This window comes from Heterostelium album (assembly GCF_000004825.1).
Source record: "Heterostelium album PN500 unplaced genomic scaffold PPL_scaffold4, whole genome shotgun sequence".
Classification (NCBI taxonomy): domain Eukaryota; phylum Evosea; class Eumycetozoa; order Acytosteliales; family Acytosteliaceae; genus Heterostelium; species Heterostelium album.
In genome coordinates, this window is record NW_008805066.1 from 911,541 (window position 1) to 924,911 (window position 13,371).

The 13,371-nt window shown below is 29.9% G+C and overlaps 4 protein-coding genes across 4 annotated transcripts; 1 reads left to right on the forward strand and 3 right to left on the reverse strand.

Moving 5' to 3' along the window:
* Positions 1–124: 124 nt before the first annotated feature.
* On the reverse strand, positions 125–2,263 carry PPL_04918 (uncharacterized protein; the record flags this gene model as incomplete). Its single annotated transcript, XM_020575815.1, has 5 exons — positions 125–321; positions 729–1,184; positions 1,260–1,435; positions 1,508–2,007; positions 2,243–2,263. 5 exons carry the CDS (start codon positions 2,261–2,263, stop codon positions 125–127), a joined length of 1,350 nt encoding a protein of 449 aa, XP_020434610.1.
* Positions 2,264–2,969: 706 nt separating this feature from the next.
* On the reverse strand, positions 2,970–5,450 carry PPL_04919 (uncharacterized protein; the record flags this gene model as incomplete). Its single annotated transcript, XM_020575816.1, has 3 exons — positions 2,970–2,994; positions 3,055–3,125; positions 3,648–5,450. The coding sequence occupies 3 exons, from the start codon at positions 5,448–5,450 to the stop codon at positions 2,970–2,972; spliced, it is 1,899 nt and encodes a 632-aa protein (XP_020434611.1).
* Positions 5,451–5,709: 259 nt separating this feature from the next.
* On the forward strand, positions 5,710–8,283 carry PPL_04920 (uncharacterized protein; the record flags this gene model as incomplete). The annotated part of the gene is made up of 6 exons (XM_020575817.1): positions 5,710–5,837; positions 6,238–6,388; positions 6,995–7,076; positions 7,268–7,291; positions 7,366–7,991; positions 8,194–8,283. The coding sequence occupies 6 exons, from the start codon at positions 5,710–5,712 to the stop codon at positions 8,281–8,283; spliced, it is 1,101 nt and encodes a 366-aa protein (XP_020434612.1).
* Positions 8,284–8,911: 628 nt separating this feature from the next.
* PPL_04921 (uncharacterized protein) lies at positions 8,912–12,759 on the reverse strand (the record flags this gene model as incomplete). The annotated part of the gene is made up of 7 exons (XM_020575818.1): positions 8,912–9,063; positions 9,148–9,186; positions 9,888–9,958; positions 10,416–10,461; positions 10,578–12,101; positions 12,286–12,372; positions 12,660–12,759. The coding sequence occupies 7 exons, from the start codon at positions 12,757–12,759 to the stop codon at positions 8,912–8,914; spliced, it is 2,019 nt and encodes a 672-aa protein (XP_020434613.1).
* Between the last annotated feature and the right edge of the window lie 612 nt (positions 12,760–13,371).

Consider the following 13,371-nt stretch of genomic DNA (forward strand, 5'->3'; position numbering starts at 1 on the left):
ATATCACCAATACTACCAAAGTTACTTTCACCTAAGTGGAGGATCTTTCCCTTGGGGTCAAAATAAACAAGCTTGGTATATGTATGATACTTTTTCTTTCCTGAAAATTGCTTCTGCCAAATGTTTATCTTTGGGTCTCAAAACCTGTTCCTTTCTGTGAAGGAAGTGAACCTCCTGATCTCTCAGAAGAAAAACTAAAGACATTTGATAATAGGATAAAGCAAGTACGAATAGTAGTAGAAAACTCAATTGGAAGAATGAGAAAATGCAATGCAACCTCAGTTTGTTTTCCCTTTTTTTCATGTAAAATCGATAGCACATCTAAACATCATAAGGTTTGGATGATTGCAGCCATGCTTACAAACAGATATATATTAATACGTTCTAAATATATTGAAAATGTTTAAAAACTAGAATATTTAGTCGATATTCTAATATTTTGCATTTTCACTAATAGATATACATTAACGAGTTAATGGGGGTGATAAATATTTGGGTTTTTACTCGAGTATTAGAGGTTGAATACTGCAATATTGAACGTTCGATGTTCAGTTTATAAAAATCAGTTCAGCAGCTCTAAGATTAGCCATTTAAAAACACTATAAAAAATGGATATTGGGAAGATAAAGATAAAATTAAATTATTTCTTATTTATTAATTATATAGAGGAAGATAATAGAAATATAATAAATTTTATTACATATTTAATTCGAAAATAGCACCTTTACAACAAGATCTACAATAATCATCTTTTGTAAAAATGATCTCCCATTGATCATTCTCGATTGAATATCTTTGATTTTCTTTGTTATATTGATTTCCACGAAGAACATAAATATATGATTGTTCATCTGAAAACTTGTGATACAACAAAGAATTAGGAAATTGTTGATTAGATTTCAGATCGACCATTTTCAAGGTGTCGACATTGAAACGATGAAAAGTTTTGTTATTTGTGTAGAAATAGACATTTCCATTGCCATCGGTGCATGCACAATAATATTCCATCTCACTAGGCATATCGATGTCTTCTATCTCGTCTTTGGTTGGATCATAAATTGACATATAAATATTGAAATCGGAAAAAGTATAGAGTTTGCTTTTGTACCAGAACGAAATTGTGGATGGGAGGAAAGGAGAATCATTATCATCATCTTCCTCTTCATCATCTCCATAGTAGTTATCTCTTAAATAACTATCGAAGATGTCATCGATTTCGTGAGAATGAATGTTGAATCAGACAATATATTTGTTCAAACCCATCAAATAGATATGATCTTTACCATCATAGGATAATGTGCAATTAATAATTTCATCATCATAATCGATATCACGGATTTTCATTTGTTTTGTGGTAATCGAGTATGTGAAATAATTATTCTCCCGGATATTGAATGAATAGATGGTATCACCAACTTGAATAACTGGACAATATCTAAATTTGAAATTAGTGTTTCTCAATTGATGGATTCCAGTTGGTTCTGTTGAGTTGTTGGTGATGTCAAACAATGTTGCTCCATTATCAGAATGTGTTGAAAAGATATAGGTGTGTTTGGTGTTTTGTTTGTCATTGATAATAAGTTGTGGTTGTTCAAATGGTAAAGTGAAAAGATCTACTGAAGATTTAAAGAGATTTTCTAATTTCTGTTGACCTTTTAAGGAATATGAAGATTCCCTAAAATAATAATCATTAAATGATTGTTGTTTGATTATTGATTTCGTTGTGTTGTTGATGTTGTTATTTATCTTATAAATTGAATCTAATAACATTGAATCTGTATCATTATTATATTGTTGTGAAAGAATATCTTTGATATCGTAATGATTATCATGATTGATATCTAAAGTGTATTGATTGAATATTGTGTCTGAATTCGATTGAATGAATGATATTAATGTTGAACATTGATTGATTGATTCAATGATTGATCTTGTTGAATATCTTGTTGTTGTATCTTCTTGATTACTTGGTGGATCTGTACTTTTAATATGATTATTATTAATATTCTGTATTCTATTAATATCTTTTGTTGATTATTGTTGTTGGGTACTGTTTTATTGATTTGTTTCACGTGATTATCATGTTGTACTATTCCATTTCTAATCTTGTTATGAGTATAGAATGAAAATAAATAAATGAGTATGAAATCTTGATGAGTGAGTGCAGCAATATAATAAACATTTAGAATACCTAACTAATTGCATTTGAATTATCTTATAATGATGGTTTGTAGAAACAAACATTGTGATCTAATCTAGTCATCTCTGTTCATTTTATCAGATTCTCGTGGTACAAACCGAACAATAGGTCTACAGTTTAGTCGACCTCTTGCTCAATGATCAATTCTGAAAGATGGTTACGATTCGAACTCAAGGTTCTTTCCATATCACTTCTGTAGGTGTATCACTTTGCTTCAAAGAACTGGATCTATAGTCTTCGGTTGGGTCGACTTTGTTTAAATCGCTGCCTTCTCTGGTTCCAATCGAGATTAACCTGACCTAATTCCACTGTGATCTATCGACACGTTCCCGATCGATCTTTTCTGTCTCTACTATTTCAAAGCAATCGTACATGGCTTGATGTTGCTGAGGTATCTCTGTTCAAACCAACATCAAGCATACACTGAATGTAGTAGAGATGTTATCATTAGATTCTATGGACATGTTCATTAACCAATAAATCAACGATCTAAGAGCTAAGTACTATTGTGTATTCTGCGATGATATCTTTCTTTAACTGTTCTAAATGTTGTTGTTGATATCTTACAAGTATGGAAAAACAGCAACAACATATCAATCACCAACCTAGGAATACACTATGTACTTATTTACTGGTGATGACATTCCTTCTTGTTGCTTCAAATATAGATGTCAGTAGAGAGCAACCAAACAGTCATCATATCTCTCAATCTCTTGTTTGAATACAAGATTGTAATCGAATCGACTTATTGTTGTTGAATTTAACCAATCTATTGATACACATAATTTACAACTCTGTTATAAATAAATCACACATTATCTCTAACAATGCTAAATATTTTGGTTATATCTTACACTTGAATAAACTTTTCTGAGATTGCTTGTTGTTCAAAAGTGTTAAAAGTACTAAAAGACTGTTCATAGATCTGAAAACATAATATGTGTTATTTCATTTTTTAGGTTGGGTTGTTTTTTAAAAAGAAATTAAATAGGTCATTGAATGATCCTATAGAATAATTTTTAAACACTAGACAAATCGAATTATATAAAAATTATCAAAATAATATGAATATAATAAATAAAATATGTAACCATATTAAATCTATTTTTTGATTAGAAGATAAATTTATCTTTTGATTAGAAGATAAATTTATTTTTAAAACGACTCGAATAAAGATTGGATAATTGAAATAAAATATTGTTTTATTGGGTATTTAATTCGAAAATAGTAACACCACCAACTCTTAAATAGTCGTCGTTTGTAAAAATGATCTGGATGTTGTATTGGTTATCAATTTTATGTTTGAAATATTAAAATGAGATTCTTTCCATTGATTGTCTTTAAGTGAATAGAAATAGTTTTTATCATCTGTGAAAAGATAGATATTTCCATCCTGGTCGCAGTTGTAAACCATTGGTGTTACGATCAACACTTGATTTTCTCTTACTTCTATGGTTGCACGTCCTTCAATTGTGGCAAGATTTGTGATCTTGTAGTCATAAATAGATTCTATTTTAATGAAATAGTCTTGATTTTCATCGCCATAATAAAGATAACCAGTTTTACCAGCAAAACAAGAGGTGATGAATGTCGGTTCTATTTTACTGATAATCGGATGGACTTCTTCAACATCTGTTATTAATTCATTGTATCTAGCAAGAAAGATCACTCTTAAAGAAGAATCGTAGTATATATTGAATGTATATGGTATTGAGTGATGATTATCAATCAATGCCACTGGGATGCTGTCTTTTGAATTATTATGATAATGAAATAATTCAAACTCCTCCAATATGGTATTGAATCGAATGATTAATGTATTGTCCTCAAAATCTTCGTTGGATTTGCAATAGAGATACAAGTAGCATAGTTCGTCTGAGAAAAAACAAGGCTGACCAATGAATGTAGGATGAAATAATGGGTAAAACGAAGATAGTCTGAATTTGTTGTCAATGATCGAGTAGGCAATGAATATGTTATCTTCCTTTGGGAATACATAGATGGTTGAGTTTGATGATACAAAGAAAATTTGATCGGTATCCAGTTTGGTTCTAATTAAATCTGTCAATTCTTTTGATTCATTCTCCATTAATTCCATTTGATTTCCTGATTTGTAATCCCATTTGTATAATGATACTATATTGTCATCATCCATAGTTATAATATGTTTGATATTATTGGTTGTTTTGTCAGCATCAAGTTTGAGGTTGAGAGAATTTCGAATGAGATTTATGACTCCATTAAAATAACTCTGATGATTCTCATTCTTGTCGATTGAAATATTATTCTTGTAGACAATTTGATCGATATTATGTTGATTGAAATGATTGCGAATGATTCCTAATATTGAATTATAAATATTATTATTACTTGTCTTGTTGTTATCATTATTCTTATGTCTCTTATTCTTGTTGGTTTCATTGTTATCTTTTAGATATTCAATGATTTCATTGTTGGTTTGTTTTTTGTTTTCAAGATTAAATATTGTATTACTATTATTATGAATGAATTGATCGAATGTTTTAGTTTGTCGAATTGATTCAATCAATGTTGGAAGTGAATAATTGATTGTAATATCTGGTAGAATATCATATTCATTATTATTATTTGGTATATCATGATCATGATTATTGCTCTTTTCATCTGGTTTCAGAGTTGGAGTGATCGATTGAATGATATTGTGTAATGATTGTATTTCTTTGATGATTTGATCGAGTTGTTGTTTGGTTTGGTCGATTTCATCAATGATTGGTTGTTTTAATTTACTCTCTTCTTTCATTAACATTTCATAATATTGTTTGAAATGATCACTGATTTGATTCTCGATTTCGCTAAGTTTTTGAATATGATTGACTGATTCTTTTGATTTATTCCATAAAATTTGTATTCTATTTTGAATAATATTATTATCATTCTGTTTATTGCTATTATTCTTATTATTACGATCATCTTTATTACTAATCACTTCATTCATCTCTTTTTCATTAATATGATCACTGCCATCTTTGTTATTATTAATATTATTATCTTTATTAATTTCTTCTTCTTTTTCTTTATGATTATGATTACTATTAATATGATCATAAGCAACAACTGAATAATCTACATTTAAAAGTGATTTTTTAATGTCATCTGTGTGAAATGCACAATGTCGATTATGATATGCAATGTGACAACGATAACACATTACAACATTGCAATCTGAACATAAAACGTCCAGATCTTTATCATGTTCAACACATTCTTTCATCGTTTAAATATATATAAATATTAAATAAGTATAATTGCTGTAATAAAATAAAAAAAAAATTTTGAAACTCAAAACAAAAGATAAGACATGTCTTATGTCAAGGTCGAAAAAATCTTTTTTTGTTCCAATAATATCAAAAAATAAAAAAAAAACAATTTTTTTTAAAAGTTTTCGAAGTTCAATTTACAATTCATAGAGAAGTAAATGACGTACTTCAAATATGTAATCATATAAAGAACTAAAATCAAATAGTTCAAAGATGCAATTCAGTAATGAATTTGTTTTCTCAAGTGGTCAATCATATGAAGCCGATGGTGAAGATAATCTGAAATCCTACCTTGAAGGGATGATCAAACCTCCCCACATCAACAACTACCACATCATCAGGTATATAGTAGTAATATCTTCATCACAATACACTATTACCAATCAACCTAAATATCCTTCCGTACTATCTAACTAACATATTACCTTCTATCACTTCTTTTTCTACCGAAAAAAAAAAAAGAAAATTTGATGGTTTACACCATCCAAATATAAAACTTAGTAAATCAATTTTTACTACTCAAAACAAAATTGGCTCTTGCTTGTAACCATAAATCGAATAAAATAAAAAAACCACTTTGATCACATTAATCCCACTAATTTTTAATTTTTACATTTTTTTTAAAATTAATGCGCATGTGAAAGTTGTTGGGAGCCAGTTTTGTTTTTTAAAAAAAAAAAATTTGCATTTACATTCTTAATATTTCGAGGTTGAAAGTGAGTTTACCAATGAAAAATAAAGTGCGAAGGTGACACCACCCATTCCCTCACTACCGGATCTTCAAACAAAAAAGAAGTCCAAGAAGACCGACAAGAAGTCCAAGAAGACTGACAAGAAGTCTATCGATAGCGATGAAGACAAAGACAATCATCCGAAACCCGAAAGAAATCAAGTAAGTAGTAAACTTTTGGTTATTTTTCAAATTAAAACAGTTCATTAATACTAATATAAACACTTTCATTCTTTATAGAGAATAATAAAATAGGTAGATGGGAGTGTTTACATTGTGGACAAACAATTTCAAACGATTTACTGAAGTTATATTATTACAAAGTTCTCCAATGCAATCACTGTTTATTGGTACACATCCCTTTTAAAGATCGAAAAGCTGCCAAAGAATCTGTTGATAAAACTAGAGTAGGTAAGTATAGTATTAATAAAAATATAAAAAAACTAGTAGTATAGTATACTTACCGACTCTAGTTTTATCAACAGATTCTTTGTCGGTAGGTAGGTTTTAACTTTTTAATATCAATAGTTTTTTTAATATTTTTATTAATTATTTTTTTTAAAATTTGTTTGTACTTCACACAAACGTATATAAGCTCTCCTCAACAACAACAACAACAACAACTCTCTACCATTCACATTTTTCTAACTTCAACAACAAGTAACAATTCTTTGTTCTTTCAATTACATATTATCTCTTTATTCATTTCTTCAACATTTCTATTTCTCATTATTCTATTATTCAGCACATCAATCTATATTTCTTTAGTGTGAAACCATGTCTGGCAATGAAGCATCTTCCTCTACCACTACTTCAACCAATGATTCAAAGCCTTTTGACCAAGTTAATGGTAATATCAGCATGAACATCATTATAATGCATTTGCATACAATGACTAACCTATTATTTACTTTCTTCTCCCTCTCCTTGTTCACAACTCTCACACCGCTCATTACTCTACCAATCATATGACTTCAATCGTTTCCTACAACCTATTCATATACACTCACTCTTCTTCTCATCATACTTCATACACAACAGCTCCTCAAACATCAACACCAGAAGGTATGTACATCTACACAAACCAACAACCTTAATGATACTGACAAACTTATTCCACTTCTTAATTGTCAATACAGTTGCTTCAGAGCTCGAGTTTTGGAGGACGTTGCACAGTGCCTCGATTGATCCCGCAGTCAATATCCTTTCCCTCCCAGTGGGCGTGTACTTCATGGGGAATAGTGTCAAGAGATCATCAATCTACGTGAGAGATTGCTATGTTGAGCTGAAAGATCAAATCTATGCAGAATTTGATCAATATGAAGTTAATTCAACTTCAACCCCAACCACAGACTCTATGAATGGATTCGTTATCACTGGCAATCCAGGAACTGGTAAGTCCTGTTTCCTCTTCTACATTATGTATCTCATCGCACGGGTCAAGGGAACTATGGTTGTTCACTCGATTCACGCCAAGAATGCCGATTCATACTATCTCTACACTTACGTTGGTGGCATTCCAGTTGTCAGACGTGGACCCAAGAGTGATTTTATCACTCTCCTTAGTCTCAGATCAACTTTCTTTTTGGTAGACAGCAAAGAGGAGACAAATGTCGCAGCTAAAACGATCATTGTTTCATCGCCTGATCCGAGGATCAACAAACATTTTCTGAATAACGTTGGCACGACCCGCTGGTATATGCCACCTTGGTGCAAATCCGAACTTGATCACGTAAGACCAATTTTATACCCAAATGTCACACAGGTAAGTATCTACTCCCTAACTTTGACAACTTTCCTGCGATCGATAGTTTGATCAAACCCAACCAGCTGTTTCAGGTCACCACCTCGAATGAGCATCCACCAGTGATGAACAAACTGTCCGATATCATCGATCAACTCGGAACGGGAGTGGCACAAGTAGACTTGTATTTCGTCCTTCCTAAAGATCGGTACGACACATTCAGAGAACAGAATTATCTCACCGAGAAGATGAAGAAAGCTTCCAAGATATCCAAGCAAGTGAAGAAAGTCACCCAGTATGCATTGTTGATTGAGTTGCCAGCACCATTGCCCTAGTTCGTCAGTTGATCCTCCTCGCAGCTCCCACTCAGCTAAATAACTCACTTCTCGCAGCTCATTTTACAACAACCTGTCAAACAACAATAAATTTTCTATCCAACCAGGATCACTTTATAAAATTCCAACTGTTTAGTTGTACACCTAATTCAGAGAATGTCTCTCGCAGCCCTTCCTATAACAACCAATCAGACAACAATAAACATACTATCCAATTAGTATCATTTTTATCACTATATTATCCAAATTGAAAGACTTCCAACCGTTTATTACATATTCTTCTCGTATAAATTGGAGAAGAATATATTGATACAACCAATAAATTATCATTCCAAGATACCTACCTTGCCAATCTTTCATTTATTATATATAATCAGAATGGTCTTTAAGAGTGATGTTCTTTCTAGGAAAACAGGTAACTTAGAGGTGAGAAGTTTGCAGGTGTTCCAGTGTTTGTTGAAGTTGTCGATTTGTTTGATATTCTGTTGGTATTTGAGTTGTTGATGGTTGTGTTGATCTCATAGTTCTTCTCCTTAGTTATTCTTCAAGCAATCATCTTTTGTTGTAATTGTTAGTTATTGTTTCTGATAATGCTGATTGAATATCTTATTTCTCTAATAGATTGGAACCGATTATACTAGCACTAACACAGATAGAGAGATTGTATCGCTTTGTTTGTTCGGTCGAAGGATATATATCGAACCAGCGCCGTCGAAGAACTAGTCTTTGCTTAGGTGTAACGTTTTTTTTTGGAATAACTAAAAGTTAGGTAATATCTGTGGTGATGCAAACTTGCGGTATATATGACTATACTTATTTATTTATTATAATGTTTATTTTACAACGTTCTACCTCTTTACTTCTTCTACCAGCAATAATCTCTTTGTTTTATTGTTGTTTTTGCTGATACTGCTGATTAATGTCTTTGTTTTCTCTAAATAGACGTGATTATTTGTTGTACTTTCTATTTCCTAGTCTTGATATCTAGACTACTCGATCGATCTTCCTTTCTCAACTGTTACTGAGCTGTTGTACATTGATTTCCTCGATAGGTGTCAAGCTGTACATGATCAAAGCTGATGTAACTCTTTTAAAACCGGTCACCACGAGCACTGATGTAGAGATGTTATGATTAAATTCTAAGCACATATATTTACTACCAATCAAACACCTGTTAGTTAATCACTTTTGTGTGTTCTACAATTATCTATGATACAATAGAATATCTCTCAAACTATGATAAATATTGTCATTGTTATACTTGTCGAGCGATCGATCTTCTTTTAATAGTTTCTCTTGTTGGTTTCAAGTTTGGTTGGTTGGTGGATCTTTTGTTGATTATTGTTGCTTGGTGATGTTTGTTTTCTCGAAATAGACGTGTTTCTCATGATGTACTTTCCATTTTTAATCTTTATATGAGTATAGAACGAAGAAAAATGAGTAAGAAAACTTGAAGAGTGAGTTGTATCAATAGAATAAACAATTACAGTATCTAACTAACTAACTGATTGAATTTATCTTTTAATAATGGTTCGATTTCTGTCTTAGAAATGATCCAATCTCGCAATCTACGTTCTTTTACCAGATCCATTCTTGTCGTACAAACCGATCAAAAGATCTACTAGTAGATCTCTTGCTTGACAATCGTCAATACTGAAAGATGGTAATGATTCGAACTATTGACTTCACCAAAGTTTCTTTCGATTTCTCTGATATCTATGATCTAAATCAAGCATCTTTTATCCAACTATAGTTGTTTGTGTCATTCTATTGTAATCTTGATCTCTTTTTAATGGTAAGAACTATCATTCCTATTTGATTGGTCCATGTCATCCGTATCATATATGATAGCATTTTGGTTAGCAATGTTGAAATCACATTATCTCTAACAATACTAACTTACAAGTCTAGAACTGCTTTAAAATAAACTTTTTTAAACCTGCTAGTTGTTCAAAAGAGTCAGTTAAAGTACTAAAAGACCGTTCATAGATCTAGATCTGTGTTATTCATTTTTAGGTTGTTGTTTAGTAAAAATGAAATTACACAGGTCATTGAATGAAAGATCTTATAATAAACACTCAGAGACATATCGAATTATATAAAAACTAACAAACAATAATAAGAATACAATAAACAAAATGAATCTATAGATGTATCTATATTAAAACTATTTTTCTAAATTTATATCTATATATTTATAGAGGAAGATAATAGAAATATAATTTTTTTTTTTATTGAGAATTTATTTCGAAAATAGCACCACTCATCCTACAATAATCATCGTTTGTAAAAATGATCTCCCATTGATCATTCTCGATTGAATATCTTTGATTTTCTTTGTTATATTGATTTCCACGAAGAACATAAATATATGATTGTTCATCTGAAAACTTGTGATACAACAAAGAATTAGGAAATTGATGATTAGATTTCAGATCGACCATTTTCAAGGTGTCGACATTGAAACGATGAAAAGTTTTGTTATTTGTGTAGAAATAGACATTTCCATTGCCATCGGTGCATGCACAATAATATTCCATCTCACTAGGCATATCGATGTCTTCTATCTCGTCTTTGGTTGGATCATAAATTGACATATAGTTATCTGATTCCGAAAAAGTATAGAGTTTACTTTTGTACCAGAATGAGAGGATGGATGGGATAAAAACACCTTCATCATAATCTTCCCAATGAAGATTGTTTGTTAAATAACCAATGAAGAAATTTTGGAACATGAGAGTATGAATGTTGAATCCAATAATATATTTGTTGACACACATTAAATAGATATGATCTTTACCATCATAGGATAGAGTGATATTCGAAATATCATGATCGTAATCCATTTCACTGATTTTCATTTGTTTTGTGGTAATCGAGTATGTGAAATATATTCTCTTCTCGATATTGAATGAATAGATGGTATCGCCAACTTGAATAACTGGTGAATCTTGAAAATCGAAATGAGAGTGTTTAATTTTATGGATTACACTTGGTTCTGTTGAGTTGTTGGTGATGTCAAACAGTGTTGCTCCATTATCAGAATGTGTTGAAAAGATATAGGTGTGTTTGGTGTTGTTTATTTTGTTATTAAAAATGAGTTGTGGTTGTTCAAATGGTAAAGTGTGAAGATCTATTGAAGATTTAAAGAATTTATATAAATCATTTTCTAATTTATCTTTTGAAAGTGATTTAAAATAATAATCACTGATTGATTGTTGTTTGAAATTGATTATTGATTTCGTTGAGTTGTTAATGTTGTTATTTATCTTATAAATTGAATCTAATAACATTGAATCTGTATCATTATTATATTGTTGTGAGAGAATATCTTTGAGATCGTAATGATTATCATGATTGATATCTAAAGTGTATTGATTGAATATTGTGTCTGAATTCGATTGAATGAATGATATTAATGTTGAACATTGATTGATTGATTCAATGATTGATCTTGTTGAATATCTTGTTGTTGTATCTTCTTGATTACTTGGTGGATCTGTACTTTTAATATGATTATTATTAATATTCTGTATTCTATTATTTATTTTGAAGATATTTGATATTTGTTTCAATTCATTGATATTTGATTCGATTTGATTGATAATTATTTGTTTATCATTGATTATCTCTTTTGTTAATGATCTTTCTTTTTCAATGAGGTAGTCATGCAACTCTTTAAAGAATCGTGAAATATCATTCTCTGTTTTTGATAATTTCTGATAGTGTGTTGATGATGATTTGATTGTTGTCCATATATCTTTGATTCTATTGTTAATGAAACTATTATTATTATCTATTTTTTGTTTTTTTAAAAAGAGTTTGTTGTTGATAGTTATTATTATTATTATTATCGAATCCTAAATTAGTACTATATGATAAATATTCAGATATTATATGATTGTTTATGGTTGTTTTGATATCATCGATATGTTCACAACAATTATAATGATCATTAGTTTTATTATGAATCGATATACATCTTGAACATAACAACAGATTACATTTAAAACATATATTCTCGAATGATCTTTGATGTTCTGAACATTTAAAATCTAAATTCATATCTTTTAAATAATAAATATAAATAGATAGATATATAAAATAGAAAAAGCGTATAGAGTAAAAACGCTTGACTCGTTTTGAAAAAAAAAATTAAAAATTAAATTAAATAAAATTAAAATTTGTTAGCATAATTTATTAAAGTAAAAAGGAAGTTCAGTAGTTATGAATTTGTAAAGAAATTCGATTAAAGATCAGTCGATTCATGTGGACTACAAAATCTATCTTATCTAATAAAATCTGAATTATTACATAATCAAAGATAGAACCATTAGCAATTTAACTATTTTACCAATAGAGAGAGCTAATATTAGCAAAAGAATGAGGTTATTTGATTTATTAATAATTAACTTTACTATATTATCAAATGCTGAATAAATAGTTAATATCATTTATTATTTAAAATCAAACTTTTTGGTATTCAATGATTTATCTAGTTGTGGTTGAACTAAATCGTTTTCATCTTCGTCTTCTTATTCTTCTTCCCAATTAATCTTTTTTCTTGTTGTTGTTGCCGTCCAGATAAATTTGATTCTTAACCCATCCTCCTATGAATGGACACGAATACTTTTAGCAATTTGTCTCTACTGTTGCAACACGCGTATCCTACTTGTCACAAGAAGAGCACAATTGCGTAATTGGTATGACCAAAATGCAATAGTCGAACACCATACATAATGGTTTATCTTGACTAACTTTGTTTTTCTCTATTCTTATACTACAAAGTGGTTTCAATATATTGGTTTAATAATTGATTCAATGATTCTCTATTCTTTGGTATTTGATCCAACAATCGATGAATCAATTGTTTTGAATATCTGCATTCTGAAATCTTAATTTCACCATTTGATTTAAATAGATCATGATTATTTCGATCATCTTGATGACTGATCAATTTAAATATTCAAAAATACAGAGTTAATATCTGATTGATAATAATATTTTAAAAGTATGATTATTCGAGTATTTACCAACATAATAATTTGAGAATTGTTGATCCAATT